The 27,073-nt window shown below is 53.3% G+C and overlaps 1 protein-coding gene across 1 annotated transcript in view; it reads right to left on the bottom strand.

Annotated features, from left to right (window-relative positions):
* The window catches only part of WNT7A (Wnt family member 7A), a 62,732-nt gene extending 38,085 nt beyond the window's left edge, over window positions 1-24,647 (bottom strand). The window contains exons 1-3 of the mRNA XM_019433644.2: window positions 24,274-24,647; window positions 18,964-19,190; window positions 225-496 (exon numbers count right to left, since the gene is read on the bottom strand). Coding sequence (XP_019289189.1) covers window positions 225-496; window positions 18,964-19,190; window positions 24,274-24,344 — 570 coding nt within the window. The 5' untranslated portion in view covers window positions 24,345-24,647. The remainder of the gene's footprint in view (window positions 1-224; window positions 497-18,963; window positions 19,191-24,273) is intronic.
* Between the last annotated feature and the right edge of the window lie 2,426 nt (window positions 24,648-27,073).

The following is a 27,073-nucleotide window of genomic DNA, read 5'->3' as shown; positions in this document are numbered from 1 at the left end:
CCAGTTTTAACAGAGACTCGGTTATTCAATCTCTCCAGTAACTGACACGCTTCACGCCATACCCAGATCCTGACCAGCAGCAAATCGACGACAGAGTCCAGCCGAATGAGGCTGAGGGCAGAGCCCTGGGGCTCACCACCAGACACCCAACACCAGCCGTTAGGAATAAGCTGTTTCACAGCACATCTGCCAGAGCCGCCCGGCTCCCCTCCCTGGCTGCCTACCTTTCGGCCCGCCTCGTTATTGTGTAAGTTCATGAGAGTCCGGGCATTCTGCTTGATCTCCCGGGCATCCACAAAGACCTTGGCGAAGCCGATGCCGTAGCGGATGTCGGCAGAACAGCCACCCCACTTCCAGCCCTCGTCCCGGTGGTACTGGCCTTGCTTCTCCTTGTCGCAGCCACAGTCACTCAGGTTGCCTTGGGTACAGGCAGCTGTGATGGCGTGGGCCACACCGGCGGCAATGATGGCGTACGTGAAGGCAGCCTCCCGGCTCCCTGCAGGGAGAAGAGTGGAGAGACTGGGGTCAAGTCCGGGGCACCCTGGGAGAAGGCCAGCCTGGATAAGAAGGGGAGCCGAGCTCACTGTAATGCTCTGCAAAGACGGACTGAGTGCCTACCGTTCCTCACCCCCCGAGAAAGCTCCGTCTGGGGCCGATGACAATGCCCGACACCCGCCAGCATGCACACACCCATTCAGTCCTGTCACTGAATGCCCTTGGGGTGTCAGCTGGGCAGCGCAGGGGTTGTCCGGCTTCCGGAGGGTTGGATGAGGGGACCTCTCTGTCGATTCCCACCCACTCCCCGCCACACTTGATGTGGCCGTGTAAACTGTGTGCACACTAACGGCAACACACTACAAAGCGGCATTTCTTAAAACACCCCCAGTGTGCACAGGCCCTGGAGCCAGAGGCCTGGGCTCAGATCCCAGGACCGTCAATCCCTGGCTCTGGGACTTTCAGCCAATGATGACTCCTCCCCGTGTCTCAGTCTCCTCAGCTGTAAAATGGGGATGTGGCCATCGTGCCTTTCTCAGAGCAATGACAGAGAACGTTAAGAGTTTGTCCGTGTCAAGCTCTCGACTCCGTGCCCAGCTCATGGCACCTGCCTGACACAGCAGGTCTTGCTTTTGTGGTCCCTATTATCATGGCTGTGTGTCGCCTATAAGCCCCATCCCCTCCTCTTCCCCATGGTCCTCTCACTAGACTGTGAGCCTCTCCGAGAAGGCTGGGACCTGGCCCCTTCGTGTCTGTGTCCTCAGGCATCATCAGTCTGATAGAGAAGGCAAGGTGTAGGGAAGGGATGGGGACTGCCCACAGTCAGGGTGGAAAGGGGCAGGATGGACAGGAAGGTTCAGTGGAGGGAGGGCGTTTGGGGGCACCTTTCCCACAGGTCTTCCCAGCTGCGTGGAGATGGCGTAAATCCTGTAAGGATTTACAAAGGCTCTGCAGGATGGTGCTAGGGCTTTAAGTGGGAGTAAAAGGGTCCTGAGTAGCTGGGGCACAGCAGCGCTGCCATCCTGCCCCTTAACCTCTCTGAGCCTCAGTCTTTCCATCTGTAAAATGGGTCCGAGAGCAGCGTCTGCTGTATGGAATGAAGATGAACCCAGGCACTCTCTGGGAAGCCCCAGTGAGCCTTCAGCAAGTCCACTGTCACAGTGGGGTGGGGTGGTTCAGGGAGGGCTCCCTGGAGGAAGAGGCCCCACACCCAGAGCAGGCAGATGAGGCAGGGCTGTCCAGTCATGAAGGGGCAGGGAGAGGGTTCCAGGGTGCTGTGATGCACGTGACCTTAGCAGTGGGTGAGGCAACCTCCAAGCTCCTTTGGGCCTCAGGTCACACTGATGCACACTCAGGTAGATGCCTCCCCCATCCACCCCTCATCCACCTCCTGGCCTCGCCCACCCGGGCTGCTGAGACACAAACAGCCTGCCTCCCACCCCATCCCCGGCCACTGCTCTCCCACTGTCTGACTGACGTCGGCCTGCCCACCCGTCAGATGGATTCACTCTACCAGGGCGCTTTGCTCCACCATCCCGTGCCAGCCGTCCGTGGCACCCCTGTTCACACAGCGCCTCCAATCCCAGCCCCACCACTTCCGGACTGTGACTTAGGCAAGCTCCTTGTCCTCTCTGAGCCTCAGTCTCCCTGCTTGTGAAATGCAGATGATGCCAGTGCCTACCTGACAGGAGCTGCTCAGAAGGAAAAGGAGTGGCGGTGACCTGCTTAGCCCAGTACCTGACTCACCAAACACCCCTAAACTGGGCACTCTCTCCTTTTCACTGTACCTCAAGCTCGAACCTGGGAAAAGGCATTATTTCAGCACCTACCAGGTTCCTGACCCTGCACACATTATTGATCACATTAGTATTAGAAACCGTGTGTGTGTAACACGTGCCCTGCAGAGCGCTGAGCACAAGGGAGCATCGACAGGGGACAGCCCCAGCGTGGACAGGGGACAGCCACAGTGTGGGCACATGCACAGGCTGGACCTCGGGCAGGCTGGATTCCTGACAACGCTTTCATTCTGTGAAATTAAGAAATGCTGCATAAGATCGTCTGCTGCGCGGCCGGGCTCACAGGAAGGCAAGGGAACCCGTGGGGGCCGTGTGTTGAGGACAGAACTGATCACTAGCAGGGTGAGTAGGCATGGGATGTGGCCATCTTGTGTTGCTGGGCTCTGCAGAAAAGGGAGCTCATGAATTAAGGCCTCAAGGCCTGATGATCAGGCCCTGGGTCCCAGAGGGGCAGGACATTGGAAAGGAGCTACTACTTGATGGACAGAATTGCAGAGAGGGCACGCTGGGAAAGTCACTGCTCATGCACACACACCCAGCAAAGCAGGACAATAAACAAGCTACCTGAGGCAGCACAGGAGGTGGGAAGGTAAGGGGTGAGGACATCAGAATCCTGGAAACTGGGAGCCTTGTCCCTACCTTCGAGATATGGCTCAGACTTGTCCTTCTGCATGCTCAGGGGTTCCCAAGTCAAGGGGGAAGACTGGCCCCAGGCCAGTCATTCCCTAAGACCCCTCGAGAAGCAAAGATAAAGCTGCCAGGCACCAGCTCACAGGAGAGTATGAAACACACGAGGAAATAATATACTAGATTCAGCCAACAGTGAGAATAGACCCTCAGTGACACCAAAGGAAAGAGTAATGAGATGGAGAGCATAAAGAGAACAGGATGGGGGTCATTCCCGTTCCACCACTTCCCAGCTGTGTGACCTCAGGTGAGTCACCTAACCTCTCTGTGCTCCAGTTCCTCCACTATAAAATAGGGACGGCAACCACCCACTTTCTTAGGGTAGCTGAGAGGATTAGAAACACTAACAAAGATAAAACATTTAGCACAGAGCCTGGTATGAGAAAGGGGCCCCAGATACTAGATTTATTACAATTTCTATTCATGACGGTAGTAACAGTTATTTTTTAATTTATTTTTTTTTAAATTTACATCCAAGTTAGTTAGCAAATAGTGCAACAATGATTTCAGATTCCTTAATGCCCCATACCCAAGTAACAGTTCTTTATGAGAGGTTGAGGAGGTAAAGAGTAGGAGGCAACATTGATCTTCATTTATGGTTGAAGAAAACGAGGCCAAGAGAAAGGTCTGGCTTGCCCTGGGGCCACCCAACGGGTGGGCAACAGAGCTGAGCTGCCGACTTGGCCTCCAGACACCCCATATAGATCAAGTCTGTCCCCAGGGATTAAATGGCCGGAGGTGCGGCAGCAGCTGAAAGGAGACTGTGTCCCCTTTATCAGACCAAGAATGGAGTATGCAAATTGAGGAGGGGGCGGGGAGCCAGGCCGGTCATCTGAGACTTGCCCTTCTCCCAGACTCCTCCCTGGAGGCGGGGCCGGGGGCAGGGTGGGGAGGGGTGGGACCAGCGTCCTTTGTGGTAATTTTGTGTTCAGTGCAGGTGACCTGCCCCTGGTCCCTCTGAGCCCCCTGAGCAGCACACACCAGTGCAGGTGGTGAGGGGCAGACAACGAACTAAACACGGCTTCTGTTCCCAGGTACATCCACTTAGGTCGGGGAAGCGCAGTTGAACCCCCACACAGTTAACTCCCCTAAGTTCAAGGTGGACCCCACCCCCCCTCCCCGCTCCACAGTGAAGTCCCATCATGGGCCATGGCCTTCCCCTCCCCACCAAGCTGGCCCTTACCTCAGCACCCACTGCCCCTGAAAAGTGAAAATTGTGGCTTAAGAGTTCCCAGGGACCCAAGTACTGGCTGCTCAAGTCCAATGCCTCTGGGTGCTAAAGGGTCACTGTGAGCCCTGCCATTGACCTTGATGTGGGCCTTGCCCACCTACATTAGACTGGCACTGCCTGATCCCCCCTCCCTTTCTCCCCCACCCCCCACCTGACCACTGAGGAAACTGGCTTGTGCATCAGGCTACCTGCGTACCTAACGTCAGGCCTGTTAACCGCTTTAAGCCTCTGTTGTTTCTTCTGTGAAATGGGCATAATGACAGCATCTATGTATCATGGGCTACTGAGCAGACTGAACCACAGAATGAGGGGAAGGGGCTGAGTACAGAGCCAGGCATGTAGTAAGTGTTCAGTAAATGCCAAGCATCGTTGTTGTTTTTGTTATTATTACCCCCAGGTCCCATTTTGCCTCACTGTGCTCCATAATGCCCCGAAGGACAAGACAGCCTCACCCAGAGGCAAGTGGGTGGGGTTGAGCCAGCCATGTCTGCCTGCCCAGCCAAACTGCAGGTTCACAAGGCGACAGTGACCACATCTGTCTTGCTTCCATTGTTTACAACTCCCCCCCCCCCCAATAATGCGTGAGGGATGAATGAAGGAGCAGGTCTGTTTCCAATTTCAACCCCGCCAGGAGCTGGATGACCTTGCACGAGTCATTTAACCTCTCTGCGTCACCATTTCCATACCTGTTCGCGTCACCTACTCTGTAGGAAGAAATATGTCTCACCTAGCACAAAGCTGGTGCTTAAATAAACTGCAGTGAGTATTGCAGAGATTATAATTGATGAAATTACAGGCACGCTGTTGGGAGATACAGAAAGAAAACTCCCCTCCCCCCCATTTAGTTTTTTTACATAGCCCTCCTGCCATTTTAGATTGATTTGCTTATTGTCTGTTCCTCACACACCTACCACTCCCATCCCCCCACTGGAATATAATTTCCTTGAAGGTAAGCACTCTGTCATGTTCCCCATTGGGTCCCCAGGGCCTGACACATAGTAGGTACTTGGTAAATTTCATTGCATGAATGAATGAATGAATGAATGAAAGCTTCAAATGGTGGCCAACAACTTTTATTTAGGGCTTATTTGCCAGGCTCCCGGCTAGGCAATTTGGGAAAGTCTGCTCACCTATTCCTTAGGAAAACAACCCCGACTGAAAGGTTCAGAGAAGGTCTGACAGGAGGGTGGGGAGCAGTGGTGAACTCAGCCCATTCAGCCTACTTCCTCCAAGGTACCAGCACAGAGTTAGCCAGAAGATGGGGTTTTTGAGGGGGGGTTTGGGTTCAGGGAGAAGGCCTGAAAGTAACATTTGTTGAGCACTTACTATGTGCTAGACCCACACCTGGCTCTCTGTGTCGTGTTTCCCAACTGCCCTATCGGTAGACGTCACTGTCCACAATTTTACAGATGAGGAAACCGATGCTCTGAGAGGTAAAAGTGATTCACTGAGGCCACCCACCTACAAACTGGCCACAACTGGACCCAAGTGTCCTTTCTCAGCCCCACCCACCTCTCTTCCTGGCTCCTCGTTGCATCTGGAAGCCCACGGTTAAGAGAGATTCTTTTGGCTTAAGGCATGGATGCTTATCAAAATGCCTTTATTTCTGTCAAGAGATGCCATTAGGTTATCAGTTAAAACCTATCAACAAATAATTTATAAGACCCATTCAAGTGAAATGGCTTGCTAAGCTAAGAGCCGGTTTTGATGGCAGGGAGAAGGTAGAAAAGGATTCCAGAATCTTAAAATCTCAGGCTCTCAAGGTGAGAGGCCATGTTACACTGCATCCATCCATGGGATCTTCCTGCACCCATCCCATGTGAGTAATGCCTTGATTTATCAGTGGGGAAACTGAGGCTCAGAAGAATGACTTGCCCAGACAGAGCCAGGATGCAAACTTCGAGGTCACATGCTATCTCCAACCACTCCAGGGCAATGCCCTACACCCTGGCCATTCTCAGGGCTCCCAGGACAGCCCGTGTCTCAGCTGCTTGGGTGATTTCCTGAAGGCCACCTTGTTTGTCTCTTATGAGGCATCTGCAAGAGTGCATTTAGGGTGTCTGTTTATGACATCCTATGCCCAATGGCATAGTTCATCATAAGCATGGCAAAGTCATAAAATGTTTATTATTTGAGAGGCTCTTTCCTAAGCACTCAATATAGATCAACTCAATCCTGGCAACTGCCCTATGAGGTATGGACCATTACTATCTCCATTTTACATATGGGGAAACTGAGGCCTGGAGAGGTGATGCAACCTGCCAGGACTTAAACTTGGCTCAGCTCCAGAGTCGGACCCACTCTCCTGCCTCCAGGTCATGACACCCACTCAGTCCTCCTGACCCCGACCCAGGCACTTTCCCAGATCTTCCACATGGAGTCACTGAGCAGCACACGCTGGGCTTGGCCACTGCTGACCACGCGCCCTCCAAGAACAGACCCACCCCCCTCTGCCTGGAGAGTCTACCTGTCTCTCCTACCCCTGAGCTGAGGAAGAACCTCCATCAAATCTCCTGGACCAAGCCATGTGCCCTGTGCCATCACTCCACAGATATTTCTTAAGCACCTGTCACGTGCTGGGGCCTGGGGATACCGACAGGAGAGACTCAGACATGGCCTTGCCTTCATAGGGGAACAGACAGCACGATCACATCATTCAGTGGCAGCTGAGGACTCTGAAGAACATAAAACAGGGCAGTGTTGCTAGCCGGGTGCACCGGTTGTGGTGCCTTTAGAGCTCAGAGGAGCCAGCTACGCAGCTCTCTGTGTGAGAAGCCCGTGTGATGACCCTGACACAGAAGAGCCGTTGGCAGAAGCAGGAGAGCGGGGGGCACAGGGGAGCCGAAGCTCTCAAGGGCGGGTGGCAGGTTCTGCTGGCTCCACCATCCTGCCCTGCACAGAGGCATCCTCAGAATCAGAGAACAGACTCCCAGAGCCGCAGACGTAAATTCCTCCTGGAATGATAGGTTCATGGAGTCCAGGAGACTTGCCCAAGGTCACCAGTGACTCAGCGAGACTAGGGGGACTAGAACGAGGCTCTTCTCCTGGCTCCCAGCATGGGGTCCCCACTCTCACCTCCACCACATCCTCTTTAACTCTCAAGACACCCACATCTCCTGGTAAACTTTCCATCCAGAAGCCCAGGTAACTGGCTTTAGCTCAGAACTTGGATACGATGGAGCTTATCCATCCTTCCTCCTCTCTACTCCTTATTCGGCTGGGGGGACCCTGAGCAAGGGCTCTGCCTCCCCGAATCTCAACTTTCCCATCTGTGAAACGAGAACCACCAGGAGGACACTGCCAAGTTGCCATGAAGAGTAGTGCACCCTCTGTGTAAAGAGCCCAGGCCCTAGGAGGTGCTCAGGCAAGTGTTATCACTGAGGTGAACATGGGGAGCCCGAATGGTGCCCTCCACACAGCCCAGCTCCATAACGATCCCGGTGGGTACAGAGGAAATAAACTGATGACCAAGCCTGCCCGAAAGATTCCATTCCACCGCCCTGTGCAGCCACCGTAAATGGTTTGCACCGGAATATTATCTGGGTGTATTTACGGTATCTTACTGGAAACCACAAAGTGCATTGTATTTTTTTTTCTTTTGCTATTTAAAGCCAATGGGTCAGAGAGTGAGCAATCTGCAGTGACACGGGCTGAAATATATGATGATTTGGAAAATATACAGATGGAAAAAGGTTGCTTTTGCCAGTCCCGTGGCATGGCAGCTCACAGCCCTTCTGGGCTCAGAATGCCACATCTGGCTGTCTCCATCCAGAGGAACTAGAGAGCTTCTCGGTGAACAACTGGAAGAACTGGGGGTGCTGGGAGTACATGTCTGGGCTGAGCCTGGCTAAGATAATAGGCCCTTAGAGCTGGAAACTGGGGGAGGGGCATGTGCAGGCCCCCAGTCTCCACCCTTCTCTCCTGCCTCAGTTTCACCTCAGGGTCTCTCTTCTCACTGGGCAAAGCCAGTGCATCCTGCTGACCGTCCACGAAGGGTCAACATCTGCCCCTTCCTGCCTCCATGCCTTTGCATGTGCTGTTCCGTCAGCCTGGACATGGTCTTCTTCCCATCTGCCTGGTGAGAGGCAGGTGTTTTCAAAGCAGGGCCCTGGAGGCGATAAATCTGGTTTCACATTCTGGTTCCACTTCCCAGTGGCAGGACCTTAGATAGTTCATTGACCTCTCAAGGCCTCAGTGTCCTCCTTTGTAAACTGGGAATATAGTCACCTTCTTAAGGTCGCTTGGGTGGTTAAAAAACCAAAGCACATGACAGAATCTGTCAATCCCTTATCCACACCTGGTAAGGGATCAATAACCAGTAGCTCTTACAAGATGCACTGTTGGTTAACCAGCTCCAGTGCCCCCTCTCTGAGGGTCCTTCCTGATATGCCCCTCCTTCTGCTTGTGGCCCAGCACCTTAGCTCTCCTTACTTGGTGTTGAATTGAATTCTGTCTCTTCCCACTAGATTGTGGGGAGCTGGATTATTTATCTGCGTAGCCTCCATAGTTGAATGAGTGAATGACAGTGTGTGTAAAAGCGTGTAAGCATGTGAGTGTGTGTGTGTGTGTCTGTCTGTCCACCATATGAAAGCTGGAAAGAGAACATTATAACAAAAGACTCATCTCAAAGAATAGTGTCAGGAGAGCTAAAACCCAGGATGAACTGAGGCTTGCAAAAAAAAAAAAAAAAATGCAAAGGAGACAAAAAGTCCTTTGTTAGCTGCGTTCTAAGCAAGAATAGGGAAAGAATAGGTCTTTCGCTCAGGCAAGATGGCGCATTGTTAAGAAATGGCAGAGAGAAAGTGGAGCTGGCCCGCCCCTTGCTTCTGTCTCTCTCACTCACTGGAAAGGCCTTCGAATCCATCCTTCCAAGCAGTCATTAGCTCACCAGACATGTGCTTTGGCTGTTTTCACAGCCTGAAATGGGTAAAAAGACGGAGCCATTTGTGTGAGGCACGGATTCCCAGACCAGCGGGTCACCCTGCTCTAAAGAGTGCCACAGGAGCAAAAGCCTAGAAATGCATTAAAGTCATCCGGTGTGCAGACACGGGAGGGTGGTACTCCCCTCCCAGGGCCTGGATCCTAGGTCATCTGTGCCCATCCCTGGAAAAATTCCGGCAGGGGAGTACCAAACAGGAGGTCGTGAGTATCTGGAAAAGAATGCAGCCGTCCCGCATGTCGGGAAATCACCATTTCTTTGTTGACAATAATGCTGGGGACAGAGCAAATTTCTATATGTGCTAAGAATGTGATTATCTTCCCACATCCTGTCTCTCCCCTGACACAAGGGAAAGAAATTCTTCTGACAGCTCCCCTCCCAGGCAAAGCACTGGCGGACTGATTCATGCCCACCTCTCTCTCCAGCCTCTTTCTGCCCTCCCTCCCCCACACCCTAGAGTCCAGGGTGCCCGGATCACACTCCGGACCCCCTGGCTCTGGGCTGGGTCACACCTGCAAGCCTCTCCTGATGGCTTCTCCCCTGCCACAGCCTTCCCCCCTCTAGTGTGGACCAGCCCATCACAGATGACCCCTGCAGGCAGCCTTCTGTGCTACAGTCTACCTGCCTGGTGCCGTCTCCTCTCCTATGAGATCCCAGAGCACATTTTCTGCTCTGATGTTGCTGTCTGTCCCCACCAAACTGTGAGCACACTGAAGGCAGAGCCATTTCATCAGTCTACCACACAGAAGATTCTAGTAAATATCTGTGGAACTGATAAATGAATGAATGGCGGACACACGGTGGGGCAGGGGGAGCTTGTGGTATGGGATCCCATGAGCATTTAAATTCTACAAATTCAACCAAAAGCCCCTAAGGGAAAAATAAATAAAAACACTGTATGCGTGGGAACGTAAATTGGTGTAGCCACTATGGAAAAGAGTATGGAGGTTCCTCAAAAAATTAAAAATAGAATGATCATATGATCCAGCAATCCCACTTCTGGATACATATCCAAAGGAAACAAAATCACTCTCTTGGAAAGATACCTGCACCCTGTGTTCACTGCAGCATTCCTTTCAATAGCCAAGATGTGGAAACAACTTCAGGGTCCATCAATGGATGAATGGACAAAGAAAACGTCATATATGTGTGTGTGTGTGTGTGTGTGTGTGTGTGTGTATTTTATGATATATACATAAAATGTGATATATAAATGGGATATATATATATGCATATATGTGCACACACACACATATATATGTGTATATATATATATATATATGAGTGGTGTTTCTTGTGGGGTGGGGGGCAGGGGGTGCCTCTGCAGAGCATTCTACCAGATGGTCAGTGAGTCCAAGGTCAGAGATGAGTGGGTCCTCCAGAAAAAGCCTGCTCAAGCTGCTCTCTTGTCTGTAAGACTTTTCAGGGCCTTTAATATGCTGGTGGGCATTCTGGCTCCCCCAAGTAGGGAGCTCCCCAGTTTGTCATCCAGGGAGCCCTCCTATGTTTCTCCAGAGACGCTGGTGGAGGAAGGGAGCGGGTGGACAGTATCATTCTGCTGACAAGATACTGGGAACACGTCTTTTTGAATCATGCCATGGGGAAGGGGTCTTCCCTAGGCCTTGACCTAATTAGCATGTTTACCCCATTTGAAGCCAATGAAAAGGTGGAAGGGAGAGCCAACAGAATGCCGGGCTAAAACGGATTAAAATGAAAATGTGCGGGAATGAATGTTCAGCCTTGTATTGAGGTCAGAATGAAAAGCATTCACTCACACAACAGAGGAAACAGAGTGCTTCCTGTGTGCAAGGTACCACCGACCTGGGAGTCAGAAGATAAATAAGACCTGGGCCTTGTCCTCAAGGGCTCAGAGCAGCTGCTGGCACATAAGATAGAGAGGAGCTCCGGGGTCATGTGTTTCTTCATGTGTGCCCTGAGCACCTACTGTGTGCCAGGCCCTGGGTGGGGCATCCCAGGAGAAGATGCTTGACAGGTCTGGGTTCCATGGACACCCCCACAGTCAGGGAGAAGATTGATATTGGACACATCTTTGCAAAAGTAAGCAATGTCCCTTCTGAAGGTGGTAAGTGCTGTAAAGACATCAGAACAGATTGACCAATCTCAGGCTGGACAGTCCAGGAAGGCCTCCTGGAAGAGGTGGCATTTGGGTGGAGACCTGCCTGATGCTGGAGCAAGCAGGTTACCTGCTATCTCTTGGCAGCTGCTCCCTTTCACCCTTCTCCTCTGCCTCCTCTCCAGAGGGAGCTGAGGGCGGGTGTCTGCACCAGTACCCAGGGAGGTCCCCACATCCTCTGGTGCCTGTCTGTGGTCACCATGCCTTCCATGTACCAGGCGCCATGTCAGAGGCCTCCGTCTGCTTCCTCACAGAGCTGCCTTCTGGCCCAAGGCAGAGATGATAGCAACATCACAACTATGATTTCCGGAGCACATCCTATGTGCCAGGCGCAGTTCTGAATGCTTCGTGGGGACTAAATGATCTCAGCCCATGGGACACAACCTATGGAGCAGACACTATTATCACTGCCGTGGGGTCAAGGTCCACAGCTAGTAAATGGGGAAGCCAGGAAAAGAACCAAGCGGGCAGTCTAGGGGCTGAACTGTTATACAGTGCTGCACAAATGAGCAAATAGGGAATATGCCCTGGAGTAGTGAAGTGATACGAAAAATCTGGCAAGGTAAGGGGCAGATAGGGACAGGTGGTCGACGCTACCCATGGGTGTCCTCAATGGAAGGACAAAAGAGCATCCCAGCAGAGGGGACAAGGCAGGGCAAAGGCGTTGAGGTGAGAGGGGCTTTGGTATGCTTGAGGGTGGAAAGAAAGGCAGAGGGGCTGGAGATGGAGGGGAGAGGGGGTCTGGGTGCAGGTCACAGGGGTCTGTAAAGAACCAGGGGGCCTGCTGGTATTTTATTCCTGGAGGAACAGTAAACCACTACAGGGTTTTGCACAGTGAGGGGGGGGTGGCTGCCATGATCAGAGCAATGCTGGGAAGATGCTACGCCGGATGGCTGTGCAGCTGGGGAGGCGGGGGTACATGAGGAGGCTGATGTAGCTGTCTGGGCAACAAGTCTCTAAAGATGGAGGTTTTGAACCAGGAGGTGGTGGTGGAGCTGGTGAGAGGTGGACAGACTGGCAGACACAATTCACAGGTAGAGTCAAAATGGCGAGCTTAGATTAGCAATTGCACCGGTAGCCTCTCCCTAGTCTTCTCTGCATCTCCTCACTCTGTTGCACCAAGAAAAAAACCCAGTGCATGCATCCCCAATTCGTTGAGCTCATCTTCGTCTGAGATGGGCATGTGAGCCTCCTGGGAGGGACAAAGGGATACCTTCTGATGGCCCTAATTTACAGGTGCCAGGATTTTAAATCCTGCACAATGCTGCCACACAACTCCCTCATTCTGCAGATGGGAAGACTGAGATAGGAGAGGTGAGGTACTCTCTCAGAGTCCTCAGCAAGGTAGTGGTGGGGCTGGAATGGAAACCTGGCCATGTGACTTTGATCCCAGTGCTCACTTGGTTGCCACATGGCCCAGCAAGACAAGGTTCTCAAATACGTGGCATCTTCGAGAATCTCAAATCTGGCAGGCTCACACAAGGAGAAGAATATCCCAGCATCAGGGAACTCTCTACCCATCTCAGCTCTGCCACAAAACAGCCATGTGACTTTGGTCAGCCTCCGCCTCACTCAGAGCCTGAGATGAAGGTAGACAGACCTCCTGTTGGGGGGCAGATGAGGCCATACATGAGGAAGGGCTATCGCAGTGCTTGGCCCTCACAGATCCTCAATGAAAAGACAAAAGAGTGAACCCCACATGAGCCACCATAGACTGGGGTGCTATCTGATCCAGCCTCACTCCCCTGCACCATGACTCAGTACTACTACCACGACAGTCAAACCTGAGGCAAGAACACACAACTGGATGGAAAAATGGGTAAAAAGCATGAACAGGCAACTCACAGAAGAGTAAACATGTAGAGTCAGTAAATATAGGAAGAGGGTTCACCCGAATTACTTCTCAGGAGAATGCAAATCAAGACGACAGTGAGAAAGCATTTTATACCCAATCCCTAGGCAAAAATGAAGTCTGGATAATTCCAAGTGTTGCAGAGGCTGTGGATCAACACTGCTGGCTGGCAGGAGTGGCACCTGGCGCAATCACTGTGGAAATCAGGTTGACATTCATACCTGTGACTAGCAATTCCATTCCTCTGTATGCACCCAAGAGAAACACATGCACATGGGCCCCGGAAGGCGTGAACAGGGAGGCGTGTGGTGGCAATGTGACAATAAATGCTTAGAGGCAACCCAGATGTCCCACAACCAAAAGCACAGGAGCATAGATTAGAGTCTATTACCCCCGCTAAAATGAATCAGCAACAGCTAAAGGAACAACGTGGATGGGTTTTATTACTAGTAAGTGAAAAAAATAAATTCCAAAAGATTGCGTATAGGATGATGTCTTTTCTTTATAAAATTAAATAGAACTAAAACCAAATAATTTACTTCTGGGGACTATATCAATATGATAAAACAGACACAAACAAGCAAGGAATGGGAAACCCACAGTTCAGAATAGAGAACGTATGGCTTGGTGGGGAGAGCAGGGGTTGGGGAGAGCAGGGGGCACACAGGGATGCTCACAGGGGTGGATGTAAATTACCCATTCTTGTTCTAGATGTTGTGTTGGGTGCTGGATTCAAGGGGGGGTTCACTGTATTATTTCAAAAAAGGAAAAGGCTGAAGGGGGAGAGGTGAATGCCTTCTTAAGCCCCCAAGGGCCACACTGGGTAGCAATTGATAAAACCAATGTGGAACCACTATTGTGGCTTCCAATAGTGTAGATTCCAATAATCCCTGGCATTCAAGACCCCTGAATAGCTGGCCTGCAATCTCATCCGAGACTTCTGACCCCCTGCATCTTGAGGCTGCAGGGCCTTGTCCAAGATCCTCTTAGCAATCCAATGTCCACATCTTTGCCCCACGGTTCTCTCCGCCAGAGATCGCATTCACTGGTGAAATTCTTCTTACCCTTGAAGACCCAGAGCAAGGGCCATCTTCACTGTCCAGTCCACTTGTCTCACCTTTCACTGTCCAGTCTCACCTCTGAGCACCCACCACACCATCTGTGCCTTTCCCTAAAGCACGAACCATTCCACAATCTGCTTGCTCGTTGTTATGGGCTGATTTATGTCCTCCCCAAAAGTAATATGTTGCAGCTCTAACCGCCAGTATTTCAGAATATGGCAAGGGGCAAGATGTATTTGGAGGTATGACCGTTAAATCAGTGATTAAGTTAAAATGAGACCATCATGGTGGGTCTTAATCCAATCTGACAGGTGTCCTTGTAGGCAGAGGAGATTAGGACATAGAGGCATCAAGGGCCCGCGCACGGGGGAAAGATCATGTGAGGACACAGTAAGACGACAGCCACCTGCAAGCCAAGGAGAGAGGCCTCGGAAGAAATCAAACCTGCTGACACCTTGATCTTAGACTTCCAGGCTGCAGAACTGTGAGAAAAGGAGCATCTGTGTCTAAGCTGCGCAGCCTGTGGTTCTTTGTTACAGCAGCCCCAGCTGGCTGATGGACCCGTGAGCGGTGCCTCTCCCCCAAGAGACGGTCTAGGTGGGGCTCCCATGTCTGGCCAACAAAATCACTGCCGCCCTCAGCCACTATGACTGGTTTGGGATGGACACATGACCAAAAGTCAAGCCCTGTTAGCTGATCCAGTCAGGATGAACCCTAGGACTTTTGTAGGTGCAGCCAGAGAAAGGCTAAGGCTCTTCCTTGCAGTTCTAGAACCTGGAAGCTGCAGTGCTGGCACTTGAACAGCTATCTTGCCTCCCCAAGAAGCAGCTGTGGGGTTGGTAGAGGCCAACACCATCTCTGGTTCAAGCCATTCAAAAATTAGCACCATCCCTGACTTTCCAGTGACTTAGGCAGACATAAATTCCCCTTTTCACCTTGAGGCGGCTTGAACTGGGGTTCAGTTTCTAGCATCCCAGTGGCCTTTGTCTGGTTCACATCCCTGGCCCTCTCCTGAGATCTATACAGTAAAATCTGGAACATTCAGAAGGGGAGACAGAGCCATGAAACGCAGAGCTGGGGACCAGAATGGAGGCTGAGGAGGCAGTGGAAGGCGAGCCTTTTGGTCCCGGTCTCAGCATGGGATGGATAACTATGCCAGGGGGTGGCTGCCCACCCCAACGTCAATGTTCCTCTTTCTCTTCAGTCACAGATCCTTAGCTGGTCTCATAGCTACTCTGAATAAAAGACTACACTTCCCAGTTTCCCATGCAGCTAGGTGTGGTTATGTGACTGAGTGCTGGCCAATGAGATGTAAGCAGAAGAAGTATGAAGGGGGTAGGCCAGGAGGCTTCTGGGAAGTCTCTTCAAAGACAACGTTTCCTGCCATCCAGAGTGCGGTCTTCATGGCCAGAGCTCCCAAAATCAAAGACTACACGCTTGATGCCTCACCTACAAGCAGCCTGTTGGCTGGCCATTGACAGGAAGAGGCAACCCCATGAGGGTAAGAGCACTGATGAAGAACCCAGAAAGATGAAATCTGAGGCTTACTGCTTGGTGTCTTTAAGCAGGATATGTTTATATGTGAGGAAACCAAGGCTCAGAAGGGATGTGACTTCTCAGACCCAAGGGAGGGTCTCATCTTGGCCTCCTTTTCCTCTCTTCCACTGCCACCACCTTACAACTTCCTGGCCAGGGTAATGCCTTTCTAAGTGGCCCTTGAGTCGTTGGCCTCCCTCCATCCTCTGCAACTCACTTCCAAAGCAGATCCCCACAGCTATCACTCAGGCCAGAGCCACTGTCACCTCCTGTCTGGAAGACTAGACCAGACTCCTAACTCCCAGTGGCGCCTCCACGGTTCATTCTGTTCCCAGCAGCTACAGCAATGCTGCTAAATTCAAAGTCGGATCCTGTCATTCTCTTGCCCTCCATTCACTGGAGTAAGACCCAAACCCCTGATGTGGCCTGAGAAATGTCACACTGTCCAGGTTCTGGCTCCTTCTCTGACCTCTGAGACATCCTCTTCCCCCTTGTTGCTGTACTCCAGCTATACCAGGCCCCTCACTGTCCCTCAAACTGCCAAACACATTCCTGCCTCAGGGCCTTTGCACATGCCATTCACGTTGCCTAGCATGCCATTACCCAGAACTGCCATAGCTCAACTCCCTCATGAATCTAGAGGCCTTCTTTGACCAAACAGGCTGGAACAGCAGCCTCCAGCCATAGTGGGCACTCAATAAATAATTTGGTGAGTGTATGAGCTAATGAATGACATAATAAATGAATGAATTTTATAGCCACCCGTTAATGAATCTTCCAGGATTGCTGTTAGGCTGGATCATATGATGTTGCCATTTTTGCAGGTCAAAAATCATTGAATAGTGGCTATTTCATACAGTATGACCTTACTTTGGCAGCTATGCCATTGTTCAAAATTCTCCAATTGCTCCCACTGCCTAGAAATCCAAACTTCTGAGATGGATGCCACACACCTCCTGGCCCTGGCTCCCACTCCCCTTCCAAGCCTGTGAACCTGTTGCCCTAGCATTGCTATACTATCATGGGGTTTTCTTGGGCTCTTCTTATTGTTTGAATTCCCTGAGACCACCCAACGTGCAATGAATTCCCTCAATTCTACAACTCTAGCCAGCGGGGGGGCTGCTGGACAGTAGGGGCTCTGTGTACCACAGCCCTCCAATGCACCCCAGCAGGCACTACTATAATGGCAGGCTAAGGGCTGGCTATTCCAAGGCTACAGGCTGTGCTGGCATAAACCCAGTCCCAGGAGACCGTGTCCTTCACTTTTGTTGGCCTTGGACAAGTCCCTTCTGAGCCTGTTTCCTCATCTGTAGCATCTCATATGTCAGCGAAACGCGAGTTTAAAATAATGCCGGAGTCCAGGCCTGGTTCCCAGGAACAGGGGGCTGGAGATGTGAGCAGGAGACGGCAGAAAAACCACAGGTGCCAACAAGACAGGGATTTCAGCGACCTGAATCGGAGTCCCAATTTCGTGTGAGCAGGGGGCAGCCCACACTCTCTCTGGGCCTTAGTTCTCCACCTGAAAAGTCAGCCCTGAGGTAGGGAAGAGGGAGAAGGAAGGGCAAGTGTTGCAAGGCAAAAGTCTAACCATGAAGATGTCAGAAGGGCACACAGGTGGAGAGAGGCTCTGCAAGAGGGGGCCGACATGCCCCCCTGCCAACCTCACCATGATGCTGAGCTCTTTCCCTCTCAGGTATGAGAGTAGCAAGGGCCTACAGAAGATTGTGACACAAGACCTGCTTAGGACCAAGATGATACTGTTCTTCCTTCCAAGAAGGAGGAACGAAACATCCAGCGGTGGATGTGACAGGGGAGCCCCAAGCCTCATGGAGCCGGCGATCTCAGTGGGTGAGGAATGATTCAGATGGTGCCGAGTGCTTGGCCGATGGGCTGCAGCTTCGTAGTGAGAGGGGACTTTAGACACCCGTGATCAAGGGAGGCCCCGGGTGGCCCAGATGCCGGGAGGGAGAGATGCACAGAGAAAAGGGGCCCCGGTGCTGCCTGTGAGAAGGCATCTGAGGCAGAAGGAATGCATGGTGCTGGGGCTCCAGCACAGGACCCGGCGTGGTATGTTTGGGAAACAGAACAAGCCTGGGTGGGCAAGGGGGGAGGGGCAGATGGGGGCAGATGGGGGCGTTTTGAAACGAGAGGAAGCCTCCATGGAGTGTTGAGCAGAGAAATGATGTGATCTGATTTTCATTTACAAAGGAGGACCCTGCCTGCAGGAAGGTCTGCAGGAGTCAGGGGGCAACAGGATGATGTGGGTGCCTGGGAGCCCAGCTTTGTGACCTGAGAGGGAGGATGTCAGGACACAGAAAAATGGCTGGATTTGGGATGGATCTCATCAGTGTCCACTGAATTTGCTGGTGTTGGGGCTGAGGGAGAGAGAGAACTCAGGGGTGCCTTTAGAGCAGCCCGGCAGGTCGGCTGAACCACTCCAGCCCAAAGACACTTGAGGCTGACTTATTTTCAGGGAAGTTCACAGCTTAGCAGCGAGCCTGCAGAATTCCTGGCCCCCAAGCAAGACACACACCATGACATTTTCCACAAGTGCTATGACCAAACCCCTTTCCACCAGGTTTTTGTCACAGTTGCTTTGAAAACCAAATGTGTGGCCTGATGCTTTGTGCGTGTCTGTCTGTATACGTGTGCAGGTGCACGTGCACGCCCGTGTGTGCATGTCCAAGCAACCCACAATCCCCACAAATCGCAGGTTACCAATGCAAATGCACACAGTGGCCTGGTGGGTCACGTAAGGGGACTGGGTGGTAATAGGGAGTGGTAGGGACCGTGGCAGTGACTGGCCTGCCCCGGCTCCACTTGAAGAAGCTGCATTCTCAGTCTGACCCCATTATAACTATGTACACACATGTATAAGTCATCAGATCTGCTGATTTTTTAAAAGAAGACAGAAATTCATATTTCTAGGCAAAACAGTTTTTTTTTTTTTTTTAATTGGTCTTCAATTTAACGAAACAGCAGAGTGCTATATCAGCCAGTTAGCATTCAGGCCACTGGTTGCTGTTTTTCAACTTTGCCATAAATGATTGGGGTGATCTGGATTCAAATTAGGAAGCCAACCCTCACGAGGAGATCTGAATTCAAGTCATGATCCCATATTAGGGAGCATTCCCACACGGGGCAGGTGAGAGGGTCCTAGAGGGCTCCCGGAGGGATTGTGGTCTCCCACAGCCTGTGAGACCTTGCCTGAGGTGTCTGGGTGAGCACATACCCACTTTGAGCTCCTTCCCGAAGACGGTGCGCTCTCCCAGTGCAGAGCAGTTCCAGCGGCCATTGCGGAACTGAAACTGACACTCGTCCAGGCCCATTTGTGAGCCTTCTCCTATGACGATGATGGCGTCGGGACGGCTCTGGCAGATCGCCCGCTGTCTGGGAGCCAGGCCTGGGATCTTGTTACAGATGATGCTCGCGCCCAGAGCTACCACCGAGGAGAAGCCACTGGAACAGGGGACACAGAGAGAAGGAGTGTTAGGCCAGCAAGGTGGAGGGCACGGCTTGCAAGCCCTCCCAGTGTGTCTGGCCCTGGCCACCGCCTCCCACTGCTCCCAGCAAGGGTCCCAACTTTTTGACACTGCACCCCCAACCCACATTTATTCATTTTTTTTATTCCCTATTGGCACTTTTGAAATATATATATATATATATATATATATATATATATACACACAATATCAGTGAGGCTTGATTTCCTTTTAAGATATACGCACACAAAGACGATGTATGTCACAAACATAATGTGCACAAAAGAAGTTGCCCTTGTATTTATGGTTGGGTTCAATTGAGATGAAATTTAAAATCATGCAAAATACAACCTAATATTGTCTAGGAATCATCTCTATGTGGTAAAACTGCAAAGTCAAGCCAGGGAATGGTAACTATAAAGTTTCAGGCAGCAGGTTGTCCATACACAGACATTCATTTAAAAAACAGGGCGCCTGGGTGGCTCAGTCAGTTAGGCATCCAACTTCAGCTCAGGTCATGATTTCATGGTCCGTGGGTTCAAGCCCCGTGTCAGGCTCTGTGCTGACAGCTCGGAGCCTGGAGCCTGCTTTGGATTCTGTGTCTCCCTCTCTCTCTGCCCCTTCCCTTCCCTCTCTCTCTCTCTCAAAAATAAATAAACATTAAAAAAATGTTTTTTAATTAAAAAAACCCCACCCAACTGCTTGTACATGTTATATATACTCTCTGGTATGTATGTATGTGTTCTATTACAAACAAAATCTTTAAAAAGTAATTGTAAATAGAAGTTCTATTTACATAGAACTTCATGCCAACAGAGCATGTGCATCCCATTCTAGGCATGACCCACCTAGAGGATGCCTATGACAGAACCGTCTACAGTTCCTATGTTCCTGACTCATTCTCTACATAGATACGTCTTGGACCCCTATCAAGTGCCAGGCACCATGCTGGGACAGAGGCAACAGCCTGCCCTCCAGGAGCTATGGAAGGGACTACACCCATTTCACAAGTGAATAAAACAGACCATTGCAGACAGTGGTGGGCACTATGAGGAAAGTAAATGAAGACACTGTGATGGCATTTGGGGGGTGGTTGGGAGGGAAGAGAGAGGGCCCACTTTAGCTGGGGTGGTCAAGGAGGGCCTCCCTGGGGAGGAGCAGAGCAGCAGGGCCTGAATGGCCAGAAGCCAGCCATGGAAGAGTAATCTGGGCAGAGGGAATGGCAAACACAAAGTTCTGGGAGGGGAGCAAGCTTGTTGGGATGGCTAATGAACAGAAAGAACCCACAGAGGCTGTTGCCTCAGGCTCAGGGAAGGGGAGGGTCTGGGGAGAGGATCTGGTAGAGAGTAGAATTTTCTCAGGTGCATCAGGACGCACTGAAAGGCTGAAAGCAGGGAAACCCACAGGATCCCCTCCCTCCAGCCCCACGGGGGCGGGGGTGGGGAGGAATGCAGGATGCCAGGGCAGGAGAAGGGAGAACAGACGGACGGGTAAGAGGGGTGGTGGCTTAGCCTTGGCAGCAGTGGGGGAGGCTGCAGATGGGGCTGACCAAACTTGCTGATGGACTGATTGAAGGCAGAGCTGAGGGGAGGGATGGGGTAGGGTCTGAGGGAAAGACAGGCGTCAGTGTGACTCTTGGGTGTCTGGCCTGAGAGTGGGGCCATTTCCTAATACCAAGATAACCCCAGACAAGCTCCAGTGGTAACCCTGCGATGGTGCAGGTAGCCCTCCCTTTACACAAAGATGGTCCGCACTCTGAAGCTTTTAAAGAGAAGACCTCACCCCTGATGCCTCACTCTGGTTATAATAATAAGAGCTTCCATTTATTGAAGGTCACTGCCAGCCCTGGGCGAAGTGCCTCACACTTTCCATCCTGGGGCTCAGCTACAGGAAGTTGTTCTGGAATTGGAATTTCTTAAAGCGAGGCTCTGTGTACCAGTGGCCCAGGAGATGAGGTGATCCCACTCCTTTCCAAGCACATAACAGACCACTCCTGCCCTCTTTCCCTTCATTCCTTCCTCACACCAGCCCTCTTCCTGCCTCAGGCTCTTCCTCCCTCAGGTCCTTACCCGTCCCCTTCCCTGGAATCTCTCTGGTCCCCTGAGATGTCCAGGCTTGGCTTCTTGCCATCATTCATGTGACTTCAAAGGACACCTTCCTTGACCACCGCAGCTAAGGGAACCTGCCTCCACATCCCGCCCCTTATAACTTTCTATCACAGTCTCTGTTTTGTTTACTTAATTCTCTTTATGACTTACGGTCTTCTGAAATGTTTTAAAATGTGTTTGGTTTTGCGTGCCCACTTTGTTCCCACTTGTCTTATTAGACTATGAGCTCTTCGGAGGGGCATGGAGGCCGTCTGCTGGTTCACTAAATGGCTACTGAATGAATGAATTATGGAGCTTCAAAAATATCACTCAGAATAAGTACCTGTGTTCAACACAGCAGGTGCCCCCCAAATACGTGCTGAATGAAGCAGTGAACTTTGGCAACATCCCTACCATATGCCAAGGCAGTGTGGCCAGTGCTGCTGCAAACATTAGATACCTGGGACCTTCCTAAACAGCCCTGGCTGCCAGGAATCACCATATCCATTTCGCATATCTGAAAACTGAGGCTCACAGAGATTGAGATCTGGGGGCCAGTGGGTCACAGATCTGAAATAGGAGACTCAGTAGAGCTCTCATTCATTCACCCGAGGCACTAAGAGAGAGTCTAAGACACCTAGAGCCAGACTATTTGAGATGTTTGAGGAAGAGGTGGCAAGTGGAGACGTTTTGGCCCCAAGTCGGGAGGAACCTGTGAACACCTGTGACCCCCAGAGAATTCCTACACCAGCAGACTGTAATGATTTATTAGGGTCAAAAATTCATAGGAACAATAATCTAGCAGCTAAGAGGTCAGGCCTAGGGTGCCATCCAAGCTTCCTTCACCTACTAGCTCTGTGGCCTTGGGCAAGTTACATCCCCTCTCTGTACTTCCGCTTCTCCATCACTAAAATGAGGATATTGATAATTAGTCCTCATCTCTCAGAGTGGCTGTGAAAATTAAAACATAGAAAGTGCCAGGCACATAGTATGTACTCGGTAAGTATGCTGCTCTCATGGTTTTGATTATTATTGGATTTGCTGTCACAAGGGGATAGTGCTTGAGACACTTGCCCTAGCATCCGTCCTGAGCAGGGAGGAACCAGTCACATCCTGGGAGCTGGAAGGCTTCTGAAGGACCTTGGGACTTTACTCCTCATATCCATTTTACAGATGTATAACCCGAGGCTCAGGGAGCAGTGGGGCCGGGCCAAATTCACCCTGCAACTTCTTCTCCTGACCTGGACCTCTCCCTGCCCCAAAGGGCGACGTCGGTGCTGAAGGCCAGCGCCCTCCTAGCTCCCTCCCTCCCTGCAGGGCAGCTGGGCCCCCTCGGGGCCAGTGAGGTCTCCCGGCCGGCGGGAGGTCCGGCGGGCGGGGCAGCTAGGGGAGGTTATTTTCTGTTGTTTTCCCTTTCTCTCTCCCTTCCCTGGTCCCTCCGCCCCGTTTCTAATTAAAAAGAAGATAAAGCCTCACGCGGCCAGCGCCAATCAGCCCGACCGGCTTCCTGGATGCTGGATGCGCGCGGGGCGGCGGGGCGCGGGCCAAGATGAAGATTAAAGCAGGGAGAGAAAGAAAAGCCACCCAGACGCGGATGAATCAATAACACTTAAAACACACCCGCAGGCAGACAGAGCGCGAGCCCCGCAGCCGCCTCTCCGCCTGCGGTCGCCTCTCGGTCCGCGGTAGCGGCTGGCGGCCGCCTCGTCCGCTCTGTGCGCACCTGCTCGCACCGGCGGCTGTTCAACTTGCGAAATGCCCGCTCGCTCCGGAGACGCGGGGTGGGGAGAGGGGAGGAGTGGTTGTGGCAAAACACAAAGGCTCTGCCACACACACCCCCTCGCAGCAACCCCCGCAGTCCGCCCTCTCCCCAAGCCGAGCGGTCGGGGTCGGGGGAGGGGGGGTAGGGGGGGCGGTGGTCACCGCTGGAGGTGGGAAAGCAGCTTGTGTGAAACCTGCCAAGGTGGCCCTTCCTTTAGCGTCAGAACCTCTACCAATCCCTAAAGCCCCCACTCCCGCCCCTCCGTGCTTCACACGCATTATCTCCGAAGTACAAAGGGTGACTGGCCCTGCAATTGCAGCTCCGAGACGCGTCCCGAGCCACCCCCTCCCACTTTCCAGCCAGAGCGCCGCCCCAGGCCCCACCTCCACAGAAATGCTGGAGTGAAGCGGGGAGGGCTGCTCCGCAGGCGCGCCAGCGGACTCGGGTGCCCAGTTTTAGGGGGCGGGGTGGCCCGCGTCTCTCTGGCGCTGGCTCTGCGAGCTTGTCTCTCTGGGTGTCTAGGGCCATCTCTCGTCCTACCTTTGTGTGTGTTCGTGGGGATGGGAGGAGCTGTCCCCTTGGCCTAGGAAAGGGCTCCAGGAGTACGAGGGTCCTCGGAAATCGGTGGTGTCAGGGCTCTGAGCAGCGGGTTTGTGCTTTTGCCATCGAAGGTCCCTCCCTTTAGGTACCTGTTCCCTGTTGCACGGACTAGCCCCACCTGCCACCCCGGGACTGCCCTGACTCCAGGAGTGGCTGTGCCCGCGCCTCTGTGTACAGAGTTCTTCTCGGGCTCCGGGGGCTAAGTTCCTTGGGAGCGGCTGTCGTTCCGGCTCCCGGCTCCGGAGCTCCTGAAGGACCTGCTGTTCCTATACCTGGGTCAGAAGTGTCCCTAGGAGGGGCTGACCCTTTGCAGCAGCTATAGCTCTCTTCAGAGTCCCCCAGGCCGGACCGTCCCTGCTGGTTGTCTCTGGTTCTTGGGGCTTCCAGACTCAGACATCCTCAGGATGGCCGAACCTCTGCTGGAGTCTCTAGAGCTGTGCGCGCCCCTGGGGCGCCCGCCTGCGGGGGGCCTTTGTGCGCCCACGGCTCCCACACCGCGCCCACCCAGCCTCCCCGAGGGGCCGAAGAAGTTGGTGGCCGGCGGCCGACCCCCTCCCCAGGCCACACCAACTTTGCCGGGACAGCGTGCAGGAGATGCGAGCGGCCCTTACCCGATCCGGAGGTAGACCATGCCCAGGCTGAGAAAGAGGTGGCCCAGGCAGCGCCGCGCTTTCCGGTTCATAGTCCCCGCTGGCCGCCGGAGCCGCGGGCCGGGCAGTGCTGATCCCGCGGGCCGGCCCCGGCGGGGCTATCAACATAGCCCGCCCGGGAGGCGCGGGCCGAGGCGTCCCCGGGGCCGTCTGTCCGTGCGCCCGTCCGCGCGCTCGGCGCCTGAGCCTCGCCGGGAGCGCGGGAGCCAAGGAGCGGGAGGAGGGAGGGAGGAGCGAGCGCAGCGCGGGGCGACGCCGGGCTGCGCGCGAGCGGCCGGTGCAAGTGTGTGAGGCGCGGGGAGTGCGGGGGCGCTGCTGCCGCCCGCCCCCGCCCCTCCCTCCCTCCTTTCTCCTGTCCCTCCCCCACCCCCTCCCCCGCCCGCCTCCCCGGAGCGCCCGCCCCGCACCCCAGAGCCCGCGGGACAGGGCCGCCAGCTCCAAGCGCGCGCTCACGCCTTGCCCCACGCGCTCCCGCGGCGCCCCCTCCCGGCTCCGGGGCGCCGAGCCGGGCAGGGGGCGGTGGAAGTCAGTTCGACCCCCACGCGTCGCTACTTCGCAAGTTGCGGGTCGAGCTGGCGCCCTGGGATTGCCCCTCGGGTTGAGAGGATCAAGCGCGACCGAAAACCCCCGCACCCTGGCTCGCCTCCTCGTCCTCCCCGCCCTGTGGAACGCTCAGAGCTGGGGGGCGGGGTGTTAGGTGGCACCCCGGTTCCCCCTTTCCCCAGGCTTCCGAGCCCAGCTTCAGGGGAGGGCGCCCCCTTCCGCGGAGCGGGGATAACTGATTCAGCATATTCCTCCCCGACCCCTGTCTATTAGAGGGGGTGCGGCAGGTGGGTGCCCAGGTAGGGCAGCCTCTTCTGGAATGCCGCTCCTAGCGGACTGTCGGAGTCGGGCGGAGGCCAGGATGCCCGGCACGAGACCCGGGCGTGGGCCTCCGGAGCCGCCCGAGGGCGCCAGGCTCCGCTGGCCGCTCAGCACGCGCTCGCGGCGACACCTGGCGGGCGCGGTGGGCGCTGTTAGCTCCTCCTAGTTCCCTGAAACGGGGTGCTCGGAGCCTTCCAGCTGAGCAGAAATGCTGATCCCCTCCTATGATGTACACCCCAGAGTCCAGTTGAGCTAGGGGCTGGTGGACTCACGTTTTAGCTGAAGAAATTGAGGCTCGGAGACGCGAAGGTTTTTTCCCAAAGTCAGCAGCTAGTGAGTGGGAGAGGCAGATTGGAAACACCGCCCCCCATCCCCCACTCTAACCACCACCACGCCAGACCTGCCTATCGTTCAGAATTGCTTTTCTAAATCTTCCCTGAAAACCGCTGTTCATGCATTCATTCACATTCCGCAAATGTCTATGCCAGGCATCATGGCAGGCCCGTGGACACAAGGAACACGAAGGACAAGGGACCTTCTTTCTTGGAGCTAGTGAGGGAGACAGACCAGAGAGAGGTAAACACATAATTTCAGACATCACAGCTTCCTGTGATGTGAAGATAATATAAAACAGAATGATGAGGGAGACAACACTGGGTGCCTAGGGATTATTTGAGATCTGAGCAGGTGGTGTTTGAGTTGAGAGCTGAAGGATGCAGGATCTGGGGTCCCAGCACTTCAAGAAGGAGGACAGCAGTGCAGAAGGTTGGAGGTGGGCATGAGCACCAGGAGGGGAAGTGGGGCTCTGCTCAAGAAAGAGAAAGGCGGCCAGTGGGATGGAAGGGAGGAGATGGGGGTACACAGATCCCACAGAGCTGTGTAGGCATGTCAAGGAGCTTAGATTTTAAGGGGAAGTTCAGTGGGAAGACATTGGAGGGATATGAAGAAGGATGACTCATCTCATTTGTGTGTTCAAAAGCTCCCCTTGGCTGCCCTGTGGAAAATCCACTAGTGGGGGAAAGGTAGGGCTGGGCAAAGTGAAGCCAGGCAGACCGGAGAGAAGACTACCCCATGGTCCAGGTATGAGACACTGGTGATTTTAAAACACGATCACACAATTATTCCATGTGCCTCCCATTGAGAGGTGGGCTGTCTGTGCTCTCCCTGCTTAAATCTGGGTGGCTGTATGTGTGGCAGAAGTGATGCCACAAGACTTGCCACAGGCTAGGTCATAAGAGGCAGTGTAGCTTCTGCTTGTTGGCTGGAACACTCCTGCCAGAGCCCTGAGCCACCATGGAAGGGGTCTGGAGGCTGCCATGATGTGAGGAAGCTCAGGCATCGATAGAGGCCACATGTGGGTGTTCTAGTCCACAGTCCCAGCTGTGTTCAGCATCGGAGTCCTCTCAGCCCAGGTGCCAGACATGTGGATGATTCCAACCTGCAGCCACCAAGTCATCCCTGCCTTTGAGTCTTTCCGGCTGAGGCACCGTGGACAGGGGCTTCTGTGGTCATCCCTGATGTGCCCTGTCTAAATCTCCAAGCCCCATAATTTGGGAGTAGAATAAAATGATTGTTTTATGCCATTCTTTGGGGTAGGGTGCTTGTTACACAGCAATTGTAACTGAAACAACTAAGGTGGAAGGGGGGTGTGCAGGGAGAATGGAGGATGCTGGGCCTGGGCCACAAGAAGGTCTGACAGGACTTGGAAGGGCCTGGTTGAGAGAGGGGCAGGGAAGGGACAGAGTGGAGAGAGGGATGAACAGTGAGCCCCTAGGATGGCTGGAGTCCTGGATGGATGAAGGCAGTCATGAGTGATAGTGGGGGAGGGGGATTGGAGTAGCTAAGGGCTCGGGAGGAAAGTCACAAAGTCTGTCCTGGCCATGTTTTTCCTCCTGTA

The sequence above is a fragment of the Panthera pardus genome, unplaced genomic scaffold (assembly GCF_024362965.1).
Source record: "Panthera pardus isolate Hobbes unplaced genomic scaffold, ASM2436296v1 HiC_scaffold_8, whole genome shotgun sequence".
In the NCBI taxonomy this organism is placed as follows: domain Eukaryota; kingdom Metazoa; phylum Chordata; class Mammalia; order Carnivora; family Felidae; genus Panthera; species Panthera pardus.
This window is presented reverse-complemented; position numbering and strand designations above follow the sequence as displayed.